Here is a 22,393-nt window from a genome sequence, read left to right on the forward strand (position 1 = left end):
TGTCTACAGCCGGATCACAAGCCCCATGAACTGAGCATCCGTTCCTACTCAATGGCTCTTCCTCCATCCCATCAAGATCTCAAGGGGCTAGGAGTTCCCATCGTGTTTCAGTGGTTAATGAATCCAACTAGGAACCATGAGGTTTCGGGTTCGATTCCTGGCCTCGATCAGTGGGTTAAGGATCCGGCCTTGCCATGAGCTGTGGTTTAGGTTGCAGATGCAGCTCGGATCCCACGTTGCTGTAGCTTTGGCGTAGGCCAGCAGCTACAGCTCCTATTAGACCCCTAGCCTGGGAACCTCCATATGCCGCGGGTGCAGCCCTAAAAAGTCAAAAAGACCAAAAAAAAAAAAAAAAAAAAATCTCAAGGGTCTAGAGTCTTTTGAAGAAAAGCAGCTTCTAAGATTTGAAGAGGTGGAGACTAAAAGTTCCCAGTGGTGAAGCAGGAGGATGTCCTCAGTTTGAGATGCCCTCAGGACCATGGACCCACCTCCAAATGACCGGTCCACCCACTGCGAGCTGCAGTGACGGTGACTGACCTGCACTGCCTCTCCTCGGGGCTGACCTGTGTCAGACCTGGCCTGTCAATCACAGGCTCTGACCTGCTGAGCGTGGAGGCGTCCAGCCACTTTTCCAACACAGCTCCAAGTAGCCATGGCTGGTGGATCAATTTCAGTACAAGAGGGAAAACCCTTTTACCATCAGCTAAGCTCAGAGATGCCTCCACATAGCTGGTCTAAAGTTTCTACAGATTAAGATAAAGGGCTACAAAATAAGGGGTGCCTCCAGATCTGGCAAGTGGGCTGGCTGGACTTCAAAGTAGCCATCAATCCCCAGGTGCTGGCTCACCGCAGGCTATTGCAGAGGACACTGCCAACCCTATATTTATGCAAAACGATTTTGTCCCAAACTGAAATGTCTGCGATTCCCAAAGGCAGCCCCTCAGGACCCCCAGAAACCCCTTTGATGGGGAGGGTGACAGAAGGTCTTGGCTTCCTATGAAATGCCCCCACCTCAGTTCACTTAGTGCTCAGCCACTCGTGTGTCCCTAAAAAGGAGCCAACAGTATGCCAGCCTGCTTTCCTCCACAAGGGGCTTATGTGTAATTAAAAGGGATTATGCTTTGAAGGAAGAAACTAGCCTTTAATCACCAGAGAAGGACACAGCAGCCTGAGCCGGAGGTGCTCGGGGCGCCATTTCTGCCTGTTGGGGCCCCTGAGCCCCGGCCGTAGACAGAGGGCCGCTGACCTCCCGGTCTTCCGTGGTCTCCAGCATGGGCTTCGCCAGGCAGATCAGGCTTCTGCTCTGGAAGAACTGGACCCTGCGCAAAAGGCAAAAGGTAGGAGGTGCAGTCCGTAGTCTCCAAGTGAGCCGCGGAGCCAAGAGACAGCCGCCAGGGTGGGTGGAGCCGGCAGGGGAGGTTAGCGGGGCGGCTTCCTTTCGCCGGAGCAGCGGCTAACTGGCGGCTCCGCGAGCCTCTCTCCCAAGAGTCCTTCCCAGCAAGATGGGCCTCTCTGTCCCCAGGCCGCCGCCTCCCACCCACAGCCCAGCATGGCCACGTTACAAAGTCTGCTTTCGCCCGCCCATCCTTCTGCCCCTGCTTTTTAAACCCGCCCGCTGTCCGCATGCCTGGTACACCCATGCTCTGTGCCAGGAAGAGCCCTGAGCCCTGAAGATCAGGCTCAAAAAAAACCCATGCTCTCCAGGGTCTCCCCAGTCCAGCGATACTAAATTTCATTGGCCCTACAAGGCACACTGGCTTTCCACGTTTCTGAAATCAAACTGTAGCTCATAGTCAAGGGACACCTATTTTTTTCAGTGTGCCAAAAATAACAGTGCATCTCACAACTGATGGTGTCTCAGGTTCAGTGAGATAAAATATCTTCTCAACCATCACAGGCATTCACTGAGACGTCTAGTGAGAACACTTGGGACTGGGCTGGACCAGGGACTTAAAAGACACAGATCCCAGCCTGGATTCACTTCTCGTCTGGCTGGGAAAAACCAAAGTATGTTTTAATACCAAGAGCAAGAAAAAGGAGCATAGGTCAGATGTCCCTGAGAAGCATAGGCAGGAGCCGCAGGAGATCAAAGGACCCCAGGGGTGTGCATGTAAACCCCCCCAGTCTCTGTAAATTTGTTTGCAAAAGGGTCAAGAGTGAGTGTATAACTATAGAGAAGTAACGCACTTTGCTGTGGGCTCGGCGTGGAAATGCTAGCTGACTGAAGGTGCTGAGAGGAGTAAGAGCGGGGCTGGGGTTGGAGGGAACCTGGCAAGGCAGGAGAGTATGGAAGGAGACAGACAAGACAGGGGCTGTGGAAGAGGAGCTGGGATCTCTTTCAAGCCTCAGTTCAGACTGGGTCTGTATGGACGGGGTTCTTCATGGGTGTTGGAAAGAAGGTTGGAGAAGGACGGGCCAACCGGTGAACGTCTGAAGACCTCCAGCGGGGGTCTCAGCCCAGAGGGAGGGGGTCTGACACGGGGAGGTGTTAGCTAAGTGCAAAGCTGGCAACCGAGCGGGTGGAAGAACTCCCGGTGACGTGGGGGCGGCAACTGCAAAACGCAGTGGAGAGAACCCCGGGGAGGCGGTGGAATGACGAGGTCTCAGGAGCACAGAGCTGGCAGCAGAGCTGAAGCTCAGACCTCTGAGGAAGGGACGCAATGGGGCTGCAGCTGGGGGTCTCTGAGCCCCGTGTAGAGCCCGACCCGGGGGAGGGAACCATGGTTGGCAAGAGGGTTGGAGCTGGGGGGCAGGGGCTCAATAACTGGCCCCAACGGGAGCAGTGAGGGACATGATCCAGGCATGGGGACAGAGGACCCTTCCTGCTTGTGTGTGTTGGACAGGACTTAAGCTAAGTAGGACCCCTGCTCCTGGGAGACCCTGCTGTCTGCAGGCTGCTCTCCTTCGTCAGAGCTGGTGTGACTTCCAGGGAGCAGTGAAGCTGTCTGTTACCCCGGGAGTCGAGTGCTAACGGTAACCAGAGACGCCATCTCTTATTTCCAAGCGCTTCCTTTCTGGAATGAAAACAGAAAAAACTGAAACAAGACTCGTTCTTAAATCCATTCGCTTATTCATTTGTTCCTTCAATGAACAAATCCCTAGTGATCACCAGGCCCTGTGCCGGGTGCTAGGTACACAGTGACAAGGCTGTCACGGCCCCTGTCTGTGTGGTGTTTATGGAATGCTGAGAAACTAAGATTCTCACTCAGTTTTACTTTCAGTATGCTTTTCGTGGTCCTCAAAAAATATACCCAAGGACCATCGCTGCCAGCCTGGAATGACTCCATTCCTGTGGCTAGCTTGTTGCTGTTACAGGGAATAACTCTATTTTTAAAGACGAGGTTTGGCCTTGAGGCCCTCACATCTCTGCTTCCTTTCTCTGGCGTTGGCAGGTGTCCTCAGCCAGGGACCCTGACCTCTCCACAGTGCACGTCCTGGGGGACGGGGCACGTTGTCAGCCCCTGTGCAGGCTGAGGACCTTGACTGGGGAATCTCCTAGGATGCACTTAGTCGGGGCTGACATTCCTTTGAAGCCATCCTGATGGCCTGGCAATTGAGGTCTCTGCCTCCAGCCAGCTTCCCCACTTCTGTGACATTCCGGGAATTTCTAGGATATCTGGGTATAATGGAGACATCCCCACAGCCCCCAGCAGCTCTGAGAGCAGTCTGTGGCTCCTTCTGTAAACTGTTAGTTTTTCTGGAAGTTTCTGCCTTCACAAAATGGTGACTCCAAGTATACCCAGCCGTGACCCAGCTCCTAGGTTTAGCTCCCATAGTACGGGGTGCCTACTACTGTGAGCAGAGCAAGAACAAGAGCAAAAACAAGAGACCAACTGCTTGTATTCCTCCTCGCCTAATCCCTAAAAGCACAAAACGAAAGTCTTCAGCTCTCTGCTTTCCTTCCTCTTTTTTTCTCTTCCTCTGTTGACGTTGATCAAGTAGTATTGGTGCCTGGTTCTGCACTAAGTGTCACCTTGGCTCTGGGAGAGAACTACCGCTCTTATCTCCCATGGGTACCTATGAGGTCACTGAGGTGCCAGAGGAGGTTGGTGACTGCTGGGGCTGGACCCAGGACTCCAGAACAGGCAGACAGGCTCGTTAGCCCCCACTGCTCCCATGTATCAAGCTCCGTCAAGTAAGCTGGTCAGGAAGCCTGCAAAGATAGGGTGACCCCCTAATCTGTCATCCAATCCAAGGCAATTTAAAAGGTGAAAGGAGGCACTGTTAATACTGGCAGCAGGACAGTAGCTGTGTACTGGCTCCAGACCAGGCACACGGGGCTGTCTGGTCACGCTCTGTGTCCTCTACGGCCAGGTGAGTTAGGCAGGGCCCCCCATGGCATTCAGGTGGAAGCAGGCATCTACACACAATCACTGAGCAGAAGAATGAGTACGACAGCTGAGTGGAAGGGAGCCTGGGCTAGGGATGAGGATGGGCTGGGAGCTCAGAGGAGAGCCGGGTTGGAAGGGGTGAGAGGAGACTGCCCCATGAGCTCACTGCCCAGAGCGTGCATTTCCAGAGCTGAGAGCTCTCCCACTGCTGGGGACAAACCCACGTCGACCCGTATCTTCAATGGGCCAGGCACTGTGTTGGGAGGGTTTACAGGACTGTTAGGTGTCTCTTGCCCCTTAGAGCTACAGTCTAGGGTCTCTTGGTGTCATCTCCCCAGTCCCAGCTTCCACATCAGGGCAGGATATCTGGGGAAGCCTAGGATTCATGAGAGTAGGGGGCTTGCCATTTCCTGGACCCCAGACCTGGGCACCCAGTACAGCTGTGACCTTTGGCCTGGGGCCCAGAATTAGGAGAAGCTGGCAGGGATCAGGAGGCTGGGCAGTCAGCTCCAAGCAGACCCAGGACCTAGGTCCTATTCATCCAGGCTAAGAACCTTGCCTGGGCTCTCGGTGAGAAGGGAGAATCACACAACTCATTCCAAGCCTTGGCTACCCGCTTTCAAATTGAAAACAGAGTAGGAGGGAAGAAAACCTAACCGGCCACGATTAAAAACAACCAGCAGGACCTGCCCTTCCCTCTGACCCCTCCTGCCCCAAGTAGATTGAGTAGTTGGGAGAGAGGGGGAGGGGAGGAAAAAAAAAAGAAGAAGAGAGCGAACAAGGAAATACCAGTTTGAGAAAAAAACTTTCCACCAGCCCCTCTGAGCTTCGGCTGGGCTTAATTAAAGTTACAGACGTGTTTAAAGAGAAGGGGTGTGGGGAGTCAGAGCTGCTCTGAAAACATGTTTTTAATTCCACTGTGGAATTTCTCCCTAGGGTATATGCCTGTGCACAGTTGAGCATCACGGACAAAGATGCCGCTCCGGGTGAGGGTGCCGAGCACAGGATTCTGGGGGAGGGAGGCAGGACGGCCCTGAGGACTTGTCAGGCCAGCAGAGAAGGGCCGGTGATCTTTGTGCAGGGCTGAAGCGTGAAAGGTGGCCCTTCCAAAACAAACGTTTCCAGAGCTGGAGCAGTGACACCGACGTCTCCATAAATGCTTTTCAAAGCTTACCCACCCCTGCCTGTGCCAGTGGCTCTCAGCCCAACAAACCAAAACCCACCAAACTGCTGCCCCAAGGCCAGACATCCTGGTGTAGTTGATAAAAGGCATGGCCTGACCTCCCCACAGGATTCCTGCGTGCAACCGCGAGAACCCGCAGACCCAGGTCACCGAAGGAGATCATTTGAGAGGCAGGGACCAGAGGCAGGAAACCGCAGCCGTAACTCAGACATGTGGTGAAGAGGAGTGCCTGCAGAGCTGGGCCGGTCTAGGGCCAGGCAAAGAGGAAAGGAAAAGGCTGGTCTGGACTCCCCTTAACGAGTGGACCTGCGAAGGCCAGACACCTCCAAACCACAGGAGCGAGCGAGTGGGCCGGTGGATGAGAGCGTGTGACCCGCACTGCACAAAGGGAGGAGGTGTGCCCGTTGGGGTCTGGAAATTGTATCCAGGGGGCAGGTGGGCCAGGCTGGCTGCCGCTGCCCTGCTCCAAGCTCCTCTAACACATGGAGGAGCAAACAGCATGTAGCTGGTTTTCTCAGGAATCCCCACGTTTCCAAACTGGCCATAGAGCCGTTCCGACTCCAGAAAGGGAGGAAGAGAGGAAACCTGAGTGTGAGGGAAGGGCCGGCCCAGGAGTTGGCAGATCATCTTTCTTATCACTCCTTGCTCTTCAGCCTCTGCCACGTGCTGTCACCTGCTCTGCCCCGTGACCCTCGTGAGGCACGAGGTCAGTGATAAAGGGCTCATATTCATAGATGCTGCTTTAGACGTTTTACGCAGTGAACTCACTTCATCCCCACGACTACTCAGAGAGAGGTCCTGACGTCACTCTTGCTGTGCAGATGAGACCCTGCGGCCTGGAGCCAGCGAAGGGGTTCCCCAAGGCCATACGGCAGCTAATAGGAAGCAGAGCCGGCTAAGAACCCCTGGTACCAACACACTCTTCACCTTCAGTATAAGCTGTAGGACCAAACAGTTCCATTTACAGATGAGAAACCCGAGACGCAGCCCCAAAGTGATTCCTAACACAGGTCTTCCCATTCCCAAACCAGCGTCCACACCTAACGATGCCCGACTCTTCCCAAATAGACTTGGCTCCATGGCAGCCGGTGGCTGACTTACTAGAGGAAAAGCCAGTGTTGCAAGCAGTTGTCTTAGGAAGGATCCAGGGTCTAGCATCTGGACTGGTTTCATCAACCTGGGGTTTCAACAACCTGGGGTTTCATCACCTGCGCCTAACCCCACATTGCTCTCCTGCAGAACTTGCTCCCCGACCTTACCCACTGGAGGGAGGACCTGGGATGGAAGAGGTGAAGCCAGCATACATGTCCCTGGGGGAGGCGGTTTGTGAAGTCTGCACACTGTAGGTGACTGGAGCCTGAGTCACCTCCGGCTTTCCAGAGAAGCCTCCCAGACCAGTCCTGACGTAGGCTCACTCATCCCGCTGACATTTACCCGGCACTTGGAAGCTTGTGTAAGCTTGGCCTTGTGTCGGGTGTAGTGACAAGGCTAGACGTGGTCCCTGCCCTCAGGAAGCTCACAGCCAGGGAGGGGTGCACCTTCACGAAGGAGAAACGACGTCAGTGATGAGACAGGGAAGTGCAGGCTGCTGCGGGGGCAGCCGAGTGCCCAGCGAGACAGGCTGAGGCTGTTAGCAGTCAGGTAGGGTTGCTGGGGACAGCCTCTGCCCTCCTGCCTGCGTTGCATGGTGGGGGGGAACGGCCATCAAATATGCGTGGGGTCAGCCCTTCTAACACCAGATGGGATTTGTCCAGTATTGGCGTTCTGCCCTTTTGTGGGAGAATGTGTAGGGCAAGGCCTGAAAATGAGCGCCCTAGGGAAAAATCCACTATTCTTCTTCCCATAATGTTCGTGTGAGTTTTCCCTCTAACACATCCTCCCTAGACACTTTGTGAATAAAACACTTCGTAAAAAGTTACAACAGCATGATCGCCACCTACCTGAATATTTATTGAGCACCTGCTAAGGTGTCCACCATTTTGCTGACAGTTTAAGAGCATTTCTTTGAAAGGAACAAAGATTAAATTAAAAACCATGTGAATAGCCCCTAGCTGATCTATATGTACTCACGTTTCTATTCTTAGCCATCTGCTTAAATTCTCCCTTAAATCTTAAGAGTTTCCTCCTAAGGTCCCTGGCATGGGGGTTGACTAGAAGAACTGTGATACTCCCCAACACATATCTGCCCTCCCCCCCACCATAACCCCCCCAACTCTCATGGGCCATGTCTCAGTGTGGGCTGCAGCAACCAACTCCTTCTTCCTTTGGACTCAAGAGTCCGTAAACTATAAATTGAACCTGAATTTAAATACCGGTTTTCAATCCTATGTTGGTATCGGCAACCTCTTCCAGTGTTGTGAAATCCCCTGGCAGTGTGCCTTGTTTTCTTGTTTCTTTAAGCAACAACAATCTGTGGAAGGAAAACATTGGTTTACCCAGATTTCTGTTGAATTGGCTGTGGATCACAGTATTTCACAGAGGCATTTGCACCTTCATTCATTCATTCAGTGGCCACATATGCAGAGTCAGCAGAGATGCACTAGAAGAAGACAGGGCAGTGGGGAGGGCAGAGCCCTGGGCCTGGAGACAGGAGCCTGGATTTGGCTTCCAAAGCTGTCACTGCCGAGGAGACACTGCACAGGTCATGCCCTCCCTGGGCCTCTGTTTCCTCCTCTGCAGAAGGAGAGGTCATAAGGAGGCCTTTACCACCTGCAGCATGAGCATTACCTGGGAGCTTGGCGGGCACGTGAGATCCGACGGGGCCGTATAGAATCGGAATCTGCGTTCATGGGCACGGCAACACCTGAAAAGCACCGAAGCATGTATCTGACTGATTTTTGGCCAAGGTCCTGTGCTGGGGCAATTTTCTAAATTAGAGGCAGAGAGGAGCTCAGAAGGACACCAAGTCTTGTCAGTCTAGTGTATCAGAGTCGAGGCCGTGTGGGAGACAGGATGAAAGAAAGAGGTCCTTGAGGTAAATCCCCCCCCATGACTGAAGTCCTGTGGCCCAGACAAGCACTGAGATCAAGTGTATATGCTCTGGGGATACTGCCTCTAATCTCAAGGTTTCACTGGTCTTTCTCTTTGTTTTGCTTTTCCAGATTCGCTTTGTAGTGGAACTCGTGTGGCCTTTATCTTTATTTCTGGTCTTGATCTGGTTAAGGAATGTCAACCCGCTCTACAGCCAACACGAATGTAAGCAGAACGGGGGCTGGAGGTGGGAGGAGATTTGGCAGGCCTATCTGCTTGTTTAGAAAGGTTTTGGGGATTTGGGGGGTTGGGGGTGCCAGAATTGGATCTGCTCATCATCATGTCATGCCTACAATGCAGAAAAAATAGACTCAAAGGCATTATGCAAACTAACTTTTAAATTCTGTATATTCTATGCAAATACTTGCATGTCGTCACTGAAAAATTGTTTAATTGTTTTTTGGAGTATTTTTTTTTTCCTGTACCTACACTCTTACTAGTTTTAAAGGGAGCAGATTATAGATGAGCCTTTTGAAATATTTTGGAGACAGTCTAGGGATATGTTAGACATGGTGCTAAAGAAAAACGAGGCGGGACACAAAATAATATGTTAATAATATAATATTTCTTGGACCCCAGAGGTGTCCTGGGCCTTAGGAGGAGCCTGCGAGTGCTTCTCTTCCTCTAGACCCCTCAGAGAAAACCCTCATCTGGTTTCTGGCCAGGATGACATCTTCTGGCTCAAGGCAGCTGATGTGGGGGCCCCAGGAGTTACGCATAGCTGCTTGGTCCCCTATTCTTGTTCCTCATCCTCTTGTTCATGAGTTTGGGGCCTCAAGTTCTGAATCAGCCTTCTGTCCATCAAATTCTCGCTTCTTTACCCCTTCCCGCAAGGAGCCCGTAAACTGCACCCCTCTTGTCTGCTTGGGGGTAGATGCTCGGTACACAGTTGTCAAAGGCAGAGATAAACCTCTTCTCCTCCTCCAGCCTCCGCAATTCATGGTGGCTTCTTGAGCTAACATCCCCCACCCCTCCCCGCCCCCCGAATGATGTGCCTCTCCTCTGTGCCCCCTTCGCACTTTTGTCCGTGGCTCTACTGGAGCATTTGTCCGACTCCCCACTCTGCTGGTAGCTTAGAGAAGAGACCTTGTCTCCGGCACCCAGCACAGGGCCTGGCGTACATGAGATGCTCTGGCTTCTTCAATGAAGAAAGCACTGGGGGGTCGGGGGTGGGGGGACTCCTTCCTGCAGCTATTCCAGCTCCTAGGGCCTGGGTCCTACTTAGTGTCAGTGACTAACTCCTGGTCTTCATTTCCTGTCTTAAAGGCCATTTTCCCAACAAGGCGATGCCCTCAGCAGGAATGCTGCCATGGCTCCAAGGAATTTTCTGCAATGTGAACAATCCTTGTTTTCAAAGTCCCACCCCAGGAGAATCTCCTGGAATTGTGTCAAACTATAATAACTCCATGTAAGTGCTGAGATTCCCACCCCAGGGGGAGGAAGCTGTACACCCCTTATTCTTGCTGGGGAGAGCAGGTGTGTGGGAGTGCAGGTGTGTGGGAGAGCAGGTGTGTGGAGTGCAGGTGTGTGGGAGAACAGGCATGTGGGAGAGCAGGTGTGTGCACACAGAGCATGTGAGGCCGAATGAGTGTTTTTGTGGCTTGCTGAAACCTTAAACTCGAAGGAGCAGGGCGTGTTCCCTCTCTGCAGCATTCTATCATCTGTCAGGGAACTTGGGGAAAAAGCTTCAAACTAAGGCCACATGGTGCTTGGTCCTCGTATCCCCAGGGTGTGACTTGCAGTCTGATGTCAGCACCCTGCGGAGGTGTGTCCACGGCCTCTGCTTGTGCAGTTCCCTCTCTGTTTTCTTCTATCCCTTTCCACCCTGGATCAACTCTGACAGATCTCTGTGCCTTGAAAAGCCTTCTTGGACATCTAAAGGCTGAGAAAAATGTCCGGGAATGAAAGGTTTACGAGGTGAAGTTGGCTTCATGGAAGAAAGAGATAATTTCCAAATCCTCTGTCATACATGCTACCAGTCTTCTTGGTGGGCAAAATCCTAGGATGTTGTTTGAGGGCAGTGGTTCCTAATCTGGGGGGTGGAGACCTTCTGAGATGCTGATGGCCCCTCTCCCAGGAAAAATGGACACACACACATACGCCCCCACACACCAAATGTTATTAGACTGTGCATGTGATTTCAGGGGACTGTGGACTCCAGGTTAACCTCTGGTCAGATTTCAAGTCAAATCCCATAAGAAGTGGATCTATTTTTGGAATCCCTGTCAGAGCAGGACAGGAGGACTTGATGTAGCATGTTCTATAGACAGAGTCTCAGGGATAGGGACAGGGTTGTCCTTCACTCACTAGGATGACCTTGAACCACAGCTTGTAGCTTACACGCAAGGTCACCAACAAGGGCTTGTTAGGGAGCAGGCCTCACCTGCTTGTATAAATATCAAGTCAGATGGAAACTGAGATACTTGGTTTCTCCAGGTCTTCCCTTAGAGGAGAGCTGGATATAATTCCTCCAGGACAAAACTGCATTTTGACGGAAAGGAAAAGAATGTTCGGTAGGTCAGCCCAATGTTCAGAGGCCATCTCTCCCACTGGGAAGAAACAGCACCTGCTTTTGCCCTGCAGTGGCAGAGTTGAGTAGTGGTGGCAGAGACAGTGCTGTCCACAAGTCTGTGATTGCTGACCCCTGGATTCTAGGAAGATAGAACCCTCGTCTTCCTGAGAAAGTCAGCAGATGACATTTTCGCTGGGCTCCCATGGCTGCAAACACCAACCACCTGGAAGCTTTAACCTATAATCATACTTTCAAGCTTGAGCCACCTTGAGGTACCAGAGAAACATCTGCCCATCCTGAGCAATCCCATGAGTCACTCAGTGGGATCGGGGGAGGCCTTGGAGACATCTCCCAGAGGCTCTGTGAGCTGTGGTGGGACTGGATTGGAGTGTCTGTGGGTTGGGAGGGAGGAGCGGGGTAGGAGAGAGGGCTTCCCGCTTACGCAGCGTTTGAACCAGGAAATCTGGGCTCCATGTTTCATGCACACATTATAGTGCAACATTGGCTTTTTCAAGATTCATTTGCAATCATGACACAGAAATGCACTTAAACAAGTTTAAGCCTCAGAAGGAAAGAGGCGATTTGGACACCAGCCCTTCTTAAAAAGCTACAAGAAGCAAGGCAGGTCTCAGGGAACAGAACAAGAACTGCAGAGCCTTCGGGAGCTGCTCCTTCCCACCTGAGCCTGTAAGGTCCAGCCTCTCTGCCTCCTCTGGGCATCTACTCCATTTGCCTCTCTCCATGGACCAGTGCCCCCTGCTTCTCAGTGCCTGGGCTGGCGCTAGTTACCCAGGTCATGGTGCCTCAGCTTGGGCCATCAGAAGAGCATCCCTGATACCGTTCCGACTCCAGGCAGCAAATCTGCTTGGTCCAGCTTCATTCCCTTGTCCAGTCAGCCTTGGGGACGTGTGGGGGCATGTGAGTGGGCACGGGTGCAGGGAGGACCTCGTGGATCAAGCGCAAATGGCCGGAAGGGCAGGTCCCAGAGAACTGGGTACTGTCGAGGAGAGCCTCCAATAATATCTCCTGGTACCATCCTGGTTAAGGCTTCTTGGGATGGGAAATACAAGAGGATGGGGTCGCTGCAAAGTTGGAAGACTCTTGACAACAAATTGCCAACTGCCCCCGTCTGTTATCTTGCACGTATAAAGAAGTGAAAATGTCTTCCTCCTTCTGCCTTGGCAGCATTGAGAGGATAAGAATGTAGTTGCTAGGTCAAGCAGGTGGCATCTTTAAAAATCACGCAAAGGGAGTTCCCGTCGTGGCACAGTGGTTAACGAATCCGACTAGGGACCACAAGGTTGTGGGTTCAATCCCTGGCCTTGCTCAGTGGGTTAAGGATCCAGCGTTGCCGTGAGCTGTGGCGTAGGCTGGTGGCTACAGGTCCGATTCGACCCCTAGCCTGGGAACCTCCATATGCCGCGGGAGTGGCCCTAGAAAAGGCAAAAAAGACAAAGACCAAAAAAAAAAAAAAATCACACAAAGTATGGTTTTTACTGTCATCATCGTCATCATTACTAGAAGGACAGCTATGTCTTTACGGATGAGGCTCTGTCTCTCTCCTAGCTTGGCAAGGGTATATCGAGATCTTCAAGAACTCCTCATAGAAGCACCAGAGAGCCAGCACCTCGGCCAGGTTTGGACAGAACTCCGCACCTTGTCCCAACTCATGAACACCCTCCGGACGCACCCTGAGAGGATTGCAGGTGAGGTGGGCTTCCGCGCTCTAAGCTATGGCCTGCTCCATCAGAGACTGAAGATACAGGAGAGCGTGCGGACATTTGGTGGGAAAAGAGGATGTAGGAAGGGATGGGATCGAGAGGCTTCCCTTGGCGAGAACTCCTCTTCCTGCCGGACTTGCAGGTGGGAAGCTGGCAAGGAGGGCAGGGAAGGTGTCATCCACGTAAGTCCAGAGACAGAAGGAGAATGCGGAGGAGACGATGCCCCAGGGAGTATGAGGCCAGGTCCGGGGTGGGTGCAGGGTGGAGCTGTGGAGCATGGGAAAGGTGCAGAACAATTTTGCAGCGTCCTCGAGAGCGAGCTGCCCAGGACCAGGTGGAAACAATGCCAAGTAGCAGTAAGGATCCGGGGAGGTCGGAGCACATGTGCCTCATGACATAAATACATACAGTCGTTCGATTTCTTCTGGCAATACCCAGCATCCCAGGGCCTGAGGCAGGACAGGTGCGGAGTAGGGGATGCAGGGCTGGGGACAGCAGGGAGGTGCCTCAGCGGGCCCAGGAGGCCAGGGGGTGAGGGTGGTGACTGGACGACGCAGATCACGTCCAGGCTGCATAAGGACGGACGTGACGCCAGAAGCACTGCCCTTGCCCAGGGGAAAAGAGCGGGGCAAGAGCACAGAGCTCTCGGAGGGTTCCGTGACCCTGTTTAAGGGCCGAGAATAGAGCTGGAGGCAAAGATTGACGGCGGCCGTGGTCAGAACGTGAAATGTGCGAAGCGAACTCAGGATTTCAAAGGCACACAGGACGGATGAGAACAAGCCCCCAGGTGTGGCCGTGGGGGTTGAAGTGGAGCTGAGGTTTTCGGGGTAGGAGGTGACCTCGAGGCCAGGCTGGATGGGCTCTGAGGCTGTGGGTCGGGGGAGAGCCCCTTGGAGGCCAGAGGGGAGGAGGGCAGGTGGGGAGCTCCCTCCTTCCCAGGGGAAGGACCAGAGACAAGCAAAACCCAGCCCAGGAACTGCTCCAACATCCCCCCCCCTCTCTCTTTATTCTTATCTTTTGGCCGCACCCATGGCATGTGGAAGCTCCCTGGCCAGGGGTCAAACCTGCCCCACAGCAGTGACCCAAGCTGCTGCAGGGACAGCATGGGGTCCTTAACTCGCTGGGCCACAGGAGGACACCTCCAGCATCTCTTTTTAGAGCAAAGGTAATGTCGAGTGGTTTTCACCTGCACCACAGGCTCCTCTGTAGGTGGCCGGAGAGACTGGCATGACAGCAGCCCCCCATCCCCCTGCGGGGGCAAATGTGCAGCTAGGAGGGAACAAGCCTGCCAGGACCCCAGGGTTACTGCCGTCCTGGGCGTGGGGAAAAGGCTGCCAGGTGGGGAGGTGGTTCGGTGCTGGGGCTGAGAGGCTGTGAAGGCAGGGGTGTACTGCTGCTCTAGGATACAGATGGGGAGGTGACATCAGGATGACCTTGGAGGAGGAGGAGGAGGGAGGGGATGGCCTAGGGGATGGGAGGGGCTGGACAGAGCAGCTCCTGCTCAGGGAGAAGGGTACATACCAGCCACCAGGGCTCCTCACCCACCGTGCAGCAGAGTTAGGTGAGTGCCCAGGGAGCCGGCAGGGTGCTGGTCCTGGGCACAGAGAGATGGGGAGACCGGTGCCCTCCCCCGGGGCTCCCAGCAGAAGTGGAAGGACCGAGGGAACAGTGACCGTGCCGGGGGCCAGTGGAGGGAAGCAGGGAGGCGTCAAAGAGACAGGAGCGCCCCCTTCTCCCCGTTCCCGCTGGACTGATGAGAGACAGGCCGGGAGCGGGGAGCCTTACGACTGCTCCCCTCCGGCCTGATTCTCTCAGAACTAGCAATGCGTGTGCTTCACGCAGCAACCCCAGGCCGCACACACTAGCTTCTTCGCGTTTCTGGACGAGTTTATCCAGCTCAAGCGTGAAGGGCTTTGTGTGGTGTGAACACGGTCCGCGTTTTAATCATAAAGAAAGAAAGGTGGGGAAGCGTTTGTTTCCGAGGTCGGAAAAGCCGACGGGGACACGGGCCTTCCTCCCCTGGAGGACGTCTAGCCCGTTCATCCCGCGGCCACTTCCTGCCGTCTGCCGGTCCCGCGGAGTCCGGCCGGGAGGAAGGGTGGACGAAGTCCTTCCAAACCACACGCTCTCTGTGGTCTTCGGAGCTTGCGCGTGGGAGCCCAGATCCCCCCTTGCCAGCGCCACCCAGGACGAGTTTTGAGGGGTCGCACGGACGTTCCTTCTGCCGCCCTCAGGCCGGGGGGAGCCTTTCCTTCCTGAGAGCAGCTTCGGGGTCTGGGGAGCTGGGGTCCAGGAAGGCCAACCAGGCTCTGCACGGATCAGGGCTGAGAACACAGACGGCAGAAGTCCTGACCTGGTGGCTGTGAGGGGGAAAGGGCACCTCCTCAAGTAAAGGGACACAGTCTCTGAGGGACTTCCAGACGGGCACCGAAGCCTGTAGGCCCTGGAGACAGAGTCTGTCCTGGGGTCACCTGGGGGGGGCTCACTGGAGACAGAGCCTGTCCTGGGGTCACCTGGGGGGGGCTCACTGGAGACAGAGCCTGTCCTGGGGTCACCTGGGGGCGCTCCCTGAAGACAGAGCCTGTCCTGGGGTCACCTGGGGGGGGGGCTCACTGGAGACAGAGCCTGTCCTGGGGTCACCTGGGGGGGGCTCACTGGAGACAGAGCCTGTCCTGGGGTCACCTGGGGGGGGGCTCACTGGAGACAGAGCCTGTCCTGGGGTCACCTGGGGGGGCTCACTGGAGACAGAGCCTGTCCTGGGGTCACCTGGGGGGGGCTCACTGGAGACAGAGCCTGTCCTGGGGTCACCTGGGGGGGGCTCACTGGAGACAGAGCCTGTCCTGGGGTCACCTGGGGGGGGCTCACTGGAGACAGAGCCTGTCCTGGGGTCACCTGGGGGGGCTCACTGGAGACAGAGTCTGTCCTGGGGACACGGGGCGGGGGCGGGGGGGGGTCACTGAATCCTCAGCCCCAAATCAAAAGCAGCAGAGGATTAAGCCCTGAAAGTGGGGTGGGCAGCTGTGGCTGGTGCGTGCCTTTGCCTGTTGTCCGCGGTCACCTGGGAAGGTGTGCCAGCAGTGACCCAGGGCCTTTTCCTCTCCGAGCAAACCTGTCGTGCTGCATTCTCGGCAGAGGAGGATTAATGGTAAAAGAGCAGCGCGAAGCCCCGCGCCCCTCCCCCCGAGCCAGCTCCGCCGGCTCCCAGTCATCTCTCAATCATCCTCAAGCGCCTTCTTCCCCTGAGCCCCAGGCGCGCTCTCCTGGCTCCCCTCCCTCCCCTCCCGCCAGCTCCCCCAGCTCCCCCAGCTCCCCCAGCTCCCCCAGCTCCCCCAGCTCCGGGGCTCGGCGGCCCTCCCCCAGCCTCTCATCTTCCCAGGAAAGAACAAGAAGAACCGCATTTTAAACGGCGTTTATTTTTCTTTCCTCAGGCCCCCAGTTCACATTCTCCCTCGGGAGTCTAGGGGAGCTTCTGTCTGGTATCGGCCACTGCTTACACCCTGGGCGGCAGGCTCTTCCTTCGGGGGCCCCACCCCCAGGTGTGTGGGACAGCACGTCCAGCCCCTTCTCCCCAGGGCCAGGCAGCCCAGCCACCTGGGTGAGAAGTCCCTCCCAGGTTCCCCTGTTTCATGTGCTTTCTGCCCAGCGAGGCATGTGTTTGTAAGGTCAGGGGAGGGAGTGAGAGACCAACGGAGGGGTAAACAGCCAGGTGGGGCCCTGACTCTCTGCCAACAGGTGTCTTGTGTGTCTCCTGTCATTGCAGACACTCACCAAGGCCCTGATGCCATGTCAGGCCCTCATGCTGGGCGTCAGACAGAGGTGACGTGGAGGCTTACATCTCTGTGCCCCAAACTGCCAGGCAATTGCTCAGCGCGATGGGGTGTGTGGTAAAAGCAGGATAAGAAGTAGCCCCCTATTCTCAAGACGCTCTGTGTGCGTGTGTGCGCGCGCGCGCATGTGTTGGAGGTTGTGTTGCCGGAGGCCAGAGGATACAGCAGAATGCTGTACACAAAGAAGTGATTTGGAGAAGAGCAACTGAGCTGGTGCCCGAGGGGAAGGAGAATGGATGCCGAGGCTGGAAGACAAAAGGACTTAAATTATCAAAAAGGCAGGAAGGCAAGAAGGAAAGAGAGCAGCCCCCCTCCAGAACCACGCCCCCTCCCGTGGGGTGGTCCCCCTGCCCCACCTGATCTGCGGTTTCAGGTACCCGAGGTCAACCACAGTCCAAAAATATTAAATGGAAAGTTCCAGAAATAACTCCTAAATTTTAAACTGAGCGCTGTTCTGAGCAGCACGATGGAAGCTCACGCTCTTCCACCCAGGACAGGAAGCATCCCTCTGGCCGGTGTGCTGCCCATTAGCCACTTGGCAGCCGTCTAGGTTACCAGGTGACCTGTTGCAGTATTGCTGTGCTTATGTGCACGTCACCCGTATTTTGCTTAGTCATGGCCCCAAGGTGCAAGCCTAGTGATGCTGGCAATTTGGATGTTGTCTTACTGTGCCTAATTTATAAGTTTTATGTATAGGAAGAAACATAGTCTATATGGGGCTTGGTGCTATCTGGGGTGTGGGGCCTCCGCTGGGTGTCTTGGAATGTTGCATCCTCCGAAGATAAAGGGACTCTGTTGTCAGGTGCCCCTAAGGCTTTGGGCTTTTCCTGTGCCAAAGTTAGTGATACCGGGCTAGCTGGTGGAACAACACTGAGGGCGACCCAGCGTGGCAGGAGAGGCCCGGGGCTGGTTCCCCTTCCCCAGCGGCACGGGCAGGCCTTTGGTTAGCCCGTCCCCTTTCAAGAGGAAAGTAGCAGCAGCATCGAGGTGGACAGAGCATGTACAACCTGACCATGAGGAGAGGCTGTCAAGCACTCAGGGGGCTGGGCCTCCTGACCGCCCGCTGAGGGGAGAACTTGGGGAGGGAAAGATGGGCACTGTGGTGTCAGAACCTGGAGGGGCGGGGGCATTTGATGATCAGCGTTTTATAAAGAAGAACTAAGAGGAGTTCCTGTTGTGGTGCAGGGGAAGCGAATCTGACGAGGAACCATGAGGTGGCAGGTTCGATCCCTGGCCTTGCTCAGTGGGTTAAGCATCTCGTGTTGCCATGAGCTGTGGTGTAGGTCACAGACGCGGCTCAGAACTGGCATTGCTGTGGGTAGGCCAGCGGCTGCAGCTCCAGTTCGACCCCTAGCCTGGGAACCTCCATATGCCACAGGTGCGGCCCTAAAAAGACACACACACACACACACGCACACGCACACGCACGCACGCACACACACACGCACGCACACACACACGCAACCAGCCTCCCAGAGAAGTTGGGGTATAGAAATAAGCATTTTCACAAAACCCAAATGCTTCTCCTTCATGTTGAAATCATTTCATAAGTATTTTCTCTGGCTGGTGCCTCATGGACTGTAGCAGTGGCCTACTTGAGGCTGTGCTGGCCCTGGACGCAGGCAGAGGGGTGGCTGTGAGTCTCCTGGGACGGGTAAGACTAATATTAATGCATTTTTTGAGTTGGGAGCTAAGCACTTAACTTTGCTTATCCCAAGTCACCCGCCTCCCCACCACCGTTCTGGGAGGCAGAAGTCCAGGCCCTTGCCCCACGGTCAGGTTCACTGTTAGGGTCTTTTGTGCTTCCTTATAAAGAAATGTCTCCTCCCAGCGGGCTTTGAGTGGAGCTGGAAAGAACGTGCCTGGGCTGATCAGGGCATAAACTGCAAGCCCAGGCAACGCATCAGCCACCGCCCTTTCCCCAGTTGAAGATTCTCTTGCTCCAGACAGCCCCATAGGTCCATGTCCTGAGCTTAGAGCCATAGCTGAGATGACAGGAACACCCCGTGGCAGCAGTCCCGGGGCAGGACACCTGTCTCCTCCAGTTCTGCACCAGGGTTTCTCAGCTTCAGCACGGCTGGCCACTTGAGCCAGGCCGTTCTTTGTTGTGTCAGGGAGGGGAGGTGGCCCTGTGCGTTGAGGGCGGCGTGGCCATGTCCCTGGTCCCCTCCCCTCTAGAACTTCTCCCAGTTAATGACAACCAAAATTGTTTCCAGACGTTGCCACATATTCCCAGGGGGACAAAATGACTGCTCCCCCCACCCCCATTGTCCACATCCCACTCCACAAAGCCTCTGATGCCCCCTGCCCTGAGCCAGCTTGGTCTGCCCTGTGCTCTCTCGCCCTGTGCCTCTGCCCATCTGCTTCCGGAGCGGCTGCCGACGGGAGGGGCCTGAGCCAGGGGACCCAAGGGCAGAGCCTTCTTGCGAGAGTCAAGTTAGAGATTGGATCTGGACGGTCTCCCTTTCGTGCCCCGGCTCCCATTCAACACCCTGCTCTTTCTTCCATGCATGCGTAGGACGGGGAATACGGATTCGGGATGTCCTGAAAGACGAGGAGACCCTGACACTGTTTCTCACGAAGAACATCGGCCTGTCGGACTCGGTTATCGACCTTCTCATCAACTCCCAAGTCCATCCAGAGCAGGTGGGATGTCGGTGGGGAGTGGTCCCTGGGGGAGGGAGGGGTGGGCTCGGAGCCTGAGAAAGCCAGGGCGGCCTTGGGGCTTTGCCCTTTGTGCTTTCTCATTAGAGCCCGTGATTCATGCCACACACTCAGGAGAAGACCTGGGGTCACGGGGCAGGGGGGCGACACTGAGCCCTCCCATCTCGGGATTCTGAAGCGGCACAGATCCGGGCACCACTTGACACGGCTCCGACGTTTAGGACTGGAAGGCACCTTAGAGATCCCGGGGCTCAAGCTCCTTTTATAGCAGAGGAGGCTGAGGTTTATTCGTGTATTCACCCAAAACCTAGGGGCGTGGTGCGTCCAGAATACGCACCCACACGAGGGTGCTCCTGCCTCCCAGGAGCTCACACTCCCCGGGGGGTGCCGAGCGCTTGCAGGTTGTGGAAGGGCTGCGAGGGAGTCTGGGGGTGGGAGTCAGGGAGGGACTGGGGGGCCGTTTTAAGTGTGCTGGTCAGGGAAGGCCTTCCCGAGGAGATGGCGTTTGAGCACGTGCCTGAGAGAGCGTCCTGGCCAGGGAACAGGCAAAGCCGGGGATCGGCACGTGCCGAGCTGGCTGCGGGGTCGCAGAGCCTGGTGAGGGCTGTGCGGAGACCTGACCGCCGACTTCCTGGGCCGCTTGTTCTCATCGCTCGCTCGGCAAACGCCTTCTCTCCCTGCCCCCACCGCACCGATGTCACCTGTTTCCATGATCTGTATCTCTCCAGAGGTTTCTTCCACCAACATACGCCCTTCACCTCTGCCAGCGCCCGCGCTCCTCACGTGAATCCCGAGATGGGGAGGCCGAAGCGCCTGGCCCTGAGGTAGCGCTCGGACCGTCGGAGCCGGAGCCCAGGGCTTCGCGTTCCTGGCCCGGTGCTCCTCCCTCCTTCGGCGGCTCTCCGGTGGCATCGGCAGGGACCAGAGCAGATCCTCAGGCCCCGTCTTAGCCGCAGAGGCTCCTGGCCCAGCATCCGGGGGTGGGTCCCAGAGTGAGGAGCCCAGGGGGACACATGATAAGTGGGGGTGTAGCTCAGACACCACCCGCCTCTCCTGGCCAGGAGGCACCTCCTCCAGGCGCCTCGGGAGACAGGGACGGAAGCAGAATGGTCCCAAGCCACAGGCCTCATGGGACACTGGCCGAGCCCAGAGAAGGGAGGGTACCTGCCTGCCCGCGGAAGCTTGGCTCTCTTGTGGGGGTTTTCCAGCTTGTTCACTGCCCAGCAGTGGAGAAGCCCATACTTGCTTTTCTGGCTTCACTGAAAAGGTTTTCTCCGAAACTAGATGAGGGGAGCCAAGGTTCGGCCCCGAGGAAGCACGTCCAGGCCCTTGGTGCCTGGCCCCAGGGGTGCCCAGCCCGGCTGCAGTGCACTCCAACCTCGCCCTTGGGCTCAGGCCACCTGGCTCCCCTCCCGCCCCAACCCTGGGGGGCAGCATTGCTTGCTCACTTTCCCCTCTGCTTTGTCTTGAGCTCATAAAACTCAAGTCCTGGAAATGCCTGCAATGACTTCCAGTTGGTAATAAAAGGGAGATGGAGATAAGGGCAGGAATTTCGGGGAAATTTCTTTCCAGGGCCTCATCTACGTGACATTTGGACCTCTAGTGGCTGCGTGGCTGGCACCGGGGCCGAGGCCTCTCATGTTCAGAAGACAGGGCCGGGGTCCTTGGGCTGTGCCTCTGTTTAGTGGTACTGGCTCTGATGAGCTGATGCTTCTCTGATCAGCAAAACACAGCGCTTACGAGGGAGCCCAGCTTCTTCACTCCAGAGGCCAGTCACGTGGACCCGGTTCCCTCCACGCCTCGTGCCCTCCCCGCTTCTCAGCCTGATGGCCCGAGTGCCTTCCTCCTGGTCTCCACCTCTCTTCATCCAGCTCCATGACTCCTGGACAGAACCGTCCCCTGGAACTTCCTCCCGTGATGGCAGCGTTCTCTCTGTGCTGTCTGTAGGGTAGCCGCTAGCCCCACATGGCTGGTGGGCACTTGAAATGGGGCTCGGGCAGCTGAGGCCCTGAATTTTAAAAGTTACTTAATTTCAATGACTTTAAACTTGAACAGCTGCCTGTGGCTTGCAGCCTTCTAACTGACCATCCTCATCATTCCCAGGGTTTGGTACTTTACCCTCCGGATTGGCGGCTAGTCCTCTGCCTGGAGTGGGTCTGAGCACAGCACCAAAGGGAATTGCACCACCCGCTCCCCATTTAGGGAATTATTCGACAGCAGAGGGGCCCAGTTCCCGGGCCCATCCCTTACCACGCCCCTTCGCCCCAGGCCCAGCTCACGTGGTCCCTCCTCCGAGCAAGGGTTTGTACCTTCCCTTCTTGGCCCCGCCCCTCCCTTCCCCTACAGGTAAGGATTAAGCACACACCTCAGCAGGGTCCCACAGGTAACTGCAAGCTGCTTAACCACTCTGTGCGGTCTCCCTCATTTGTAAAACGGAGATAATGGAAGGGCTACCACAGACGAGAGTGTGGGGCTTAAAAGAGTTAAAGCACTCAGAATAGTGCCTGACACATAGTAAACACTCAATAAATACCAGTGATTTTTACTAGCAATTCTCAACACTCCCTCTTCTGTGCTCTGGTTTCACTATGTTCAATCTAGCAGTTACTGCTCTTGAAGTGCCTGCATTTCCAGCTAGTCTGTGAGCTATTCGCAGGGCAGAAAATTCATCTTATTCTCTCTGTATCCCGGGTAACTGTCCTAATCCCTGCAGAATGGGGACCCGGTGACCGGGCATTGAGAGAATGAGTGGCACCTTTGTGGTGTCCCAGCTTCCCCCCACCCCCCAAGCCTGTTGTGTAACCTTCTCAAGTCACCTAAGCCCTCCCCCATCACTCCTCTCCTCGGGGATGTTAGCGGTTTGGACGAAATGAGCTTATTAATTCCCTCCACCTCAACGCGCCTTAGACTCTGGGAGTAGAGTTGGGGTGAGGTTTTGCCTGGAGATAAGAAGTGAGGTATGAAGAGAACAGGAAGGCTGGGTGGGCGCCTGAGCCCCATTTCAGGCCCCTGATTGACAGAGTCCACTCCAACCCCCCCCCCCCCCCGTCAGCTGTGCCCCGGGCCTCTCTTAGGGACTGGGCTTCCGGGTGTGGCCTGGACACTTGCCACGCAGGGGTGGCGGC

At 55.6% G+C, this 22,393-nt stretch overlaps 1 protein-coding gene across 1 annotated transcript in view; it reads left to right on the forward strand.

Moving 5' to 3' along the window:
* Positions 1,239 to 22,393, forward strand: part of ABCA4 (ATP binding cassette subfamily A member 4) — a 130,325-nt gene continuing 109,170 nt past the window's right edge. The window contains 5 exon segments of the mRNA XM_021090184.1: positions 1,239 to 1,337; positions 8,616 to 8,709; positions 9,811 to 9,952; positions 12,623 to 12,762; positions 19,123 to 19,250. Coding sequence (XP_020945843.1) covers positions 1,272 to 1,337; positions 8,616 to 8,709; positions 9,811 to 9,952; positions 12,623 to 12,762; positions 19,123 to 19,250 — 570 coding nt within the window. The 5' untranslated portion in view covers positions 1,239 to 1,271.

This window comes from Sus scrofa, chromosome 4 (assembly GCF_000003025.6).
Source record: "Sus scrofa isolate TJ Tabasco breed Duroc chromosome 4, Sscrofa11.1, whole genome shotgun sequence".
Taxonomy (NCBI): Eukaryota; Metazoa; Chordata; class Mammalia; order Artiodactyla; family Suidae; genus Sus; species Sus scrofa.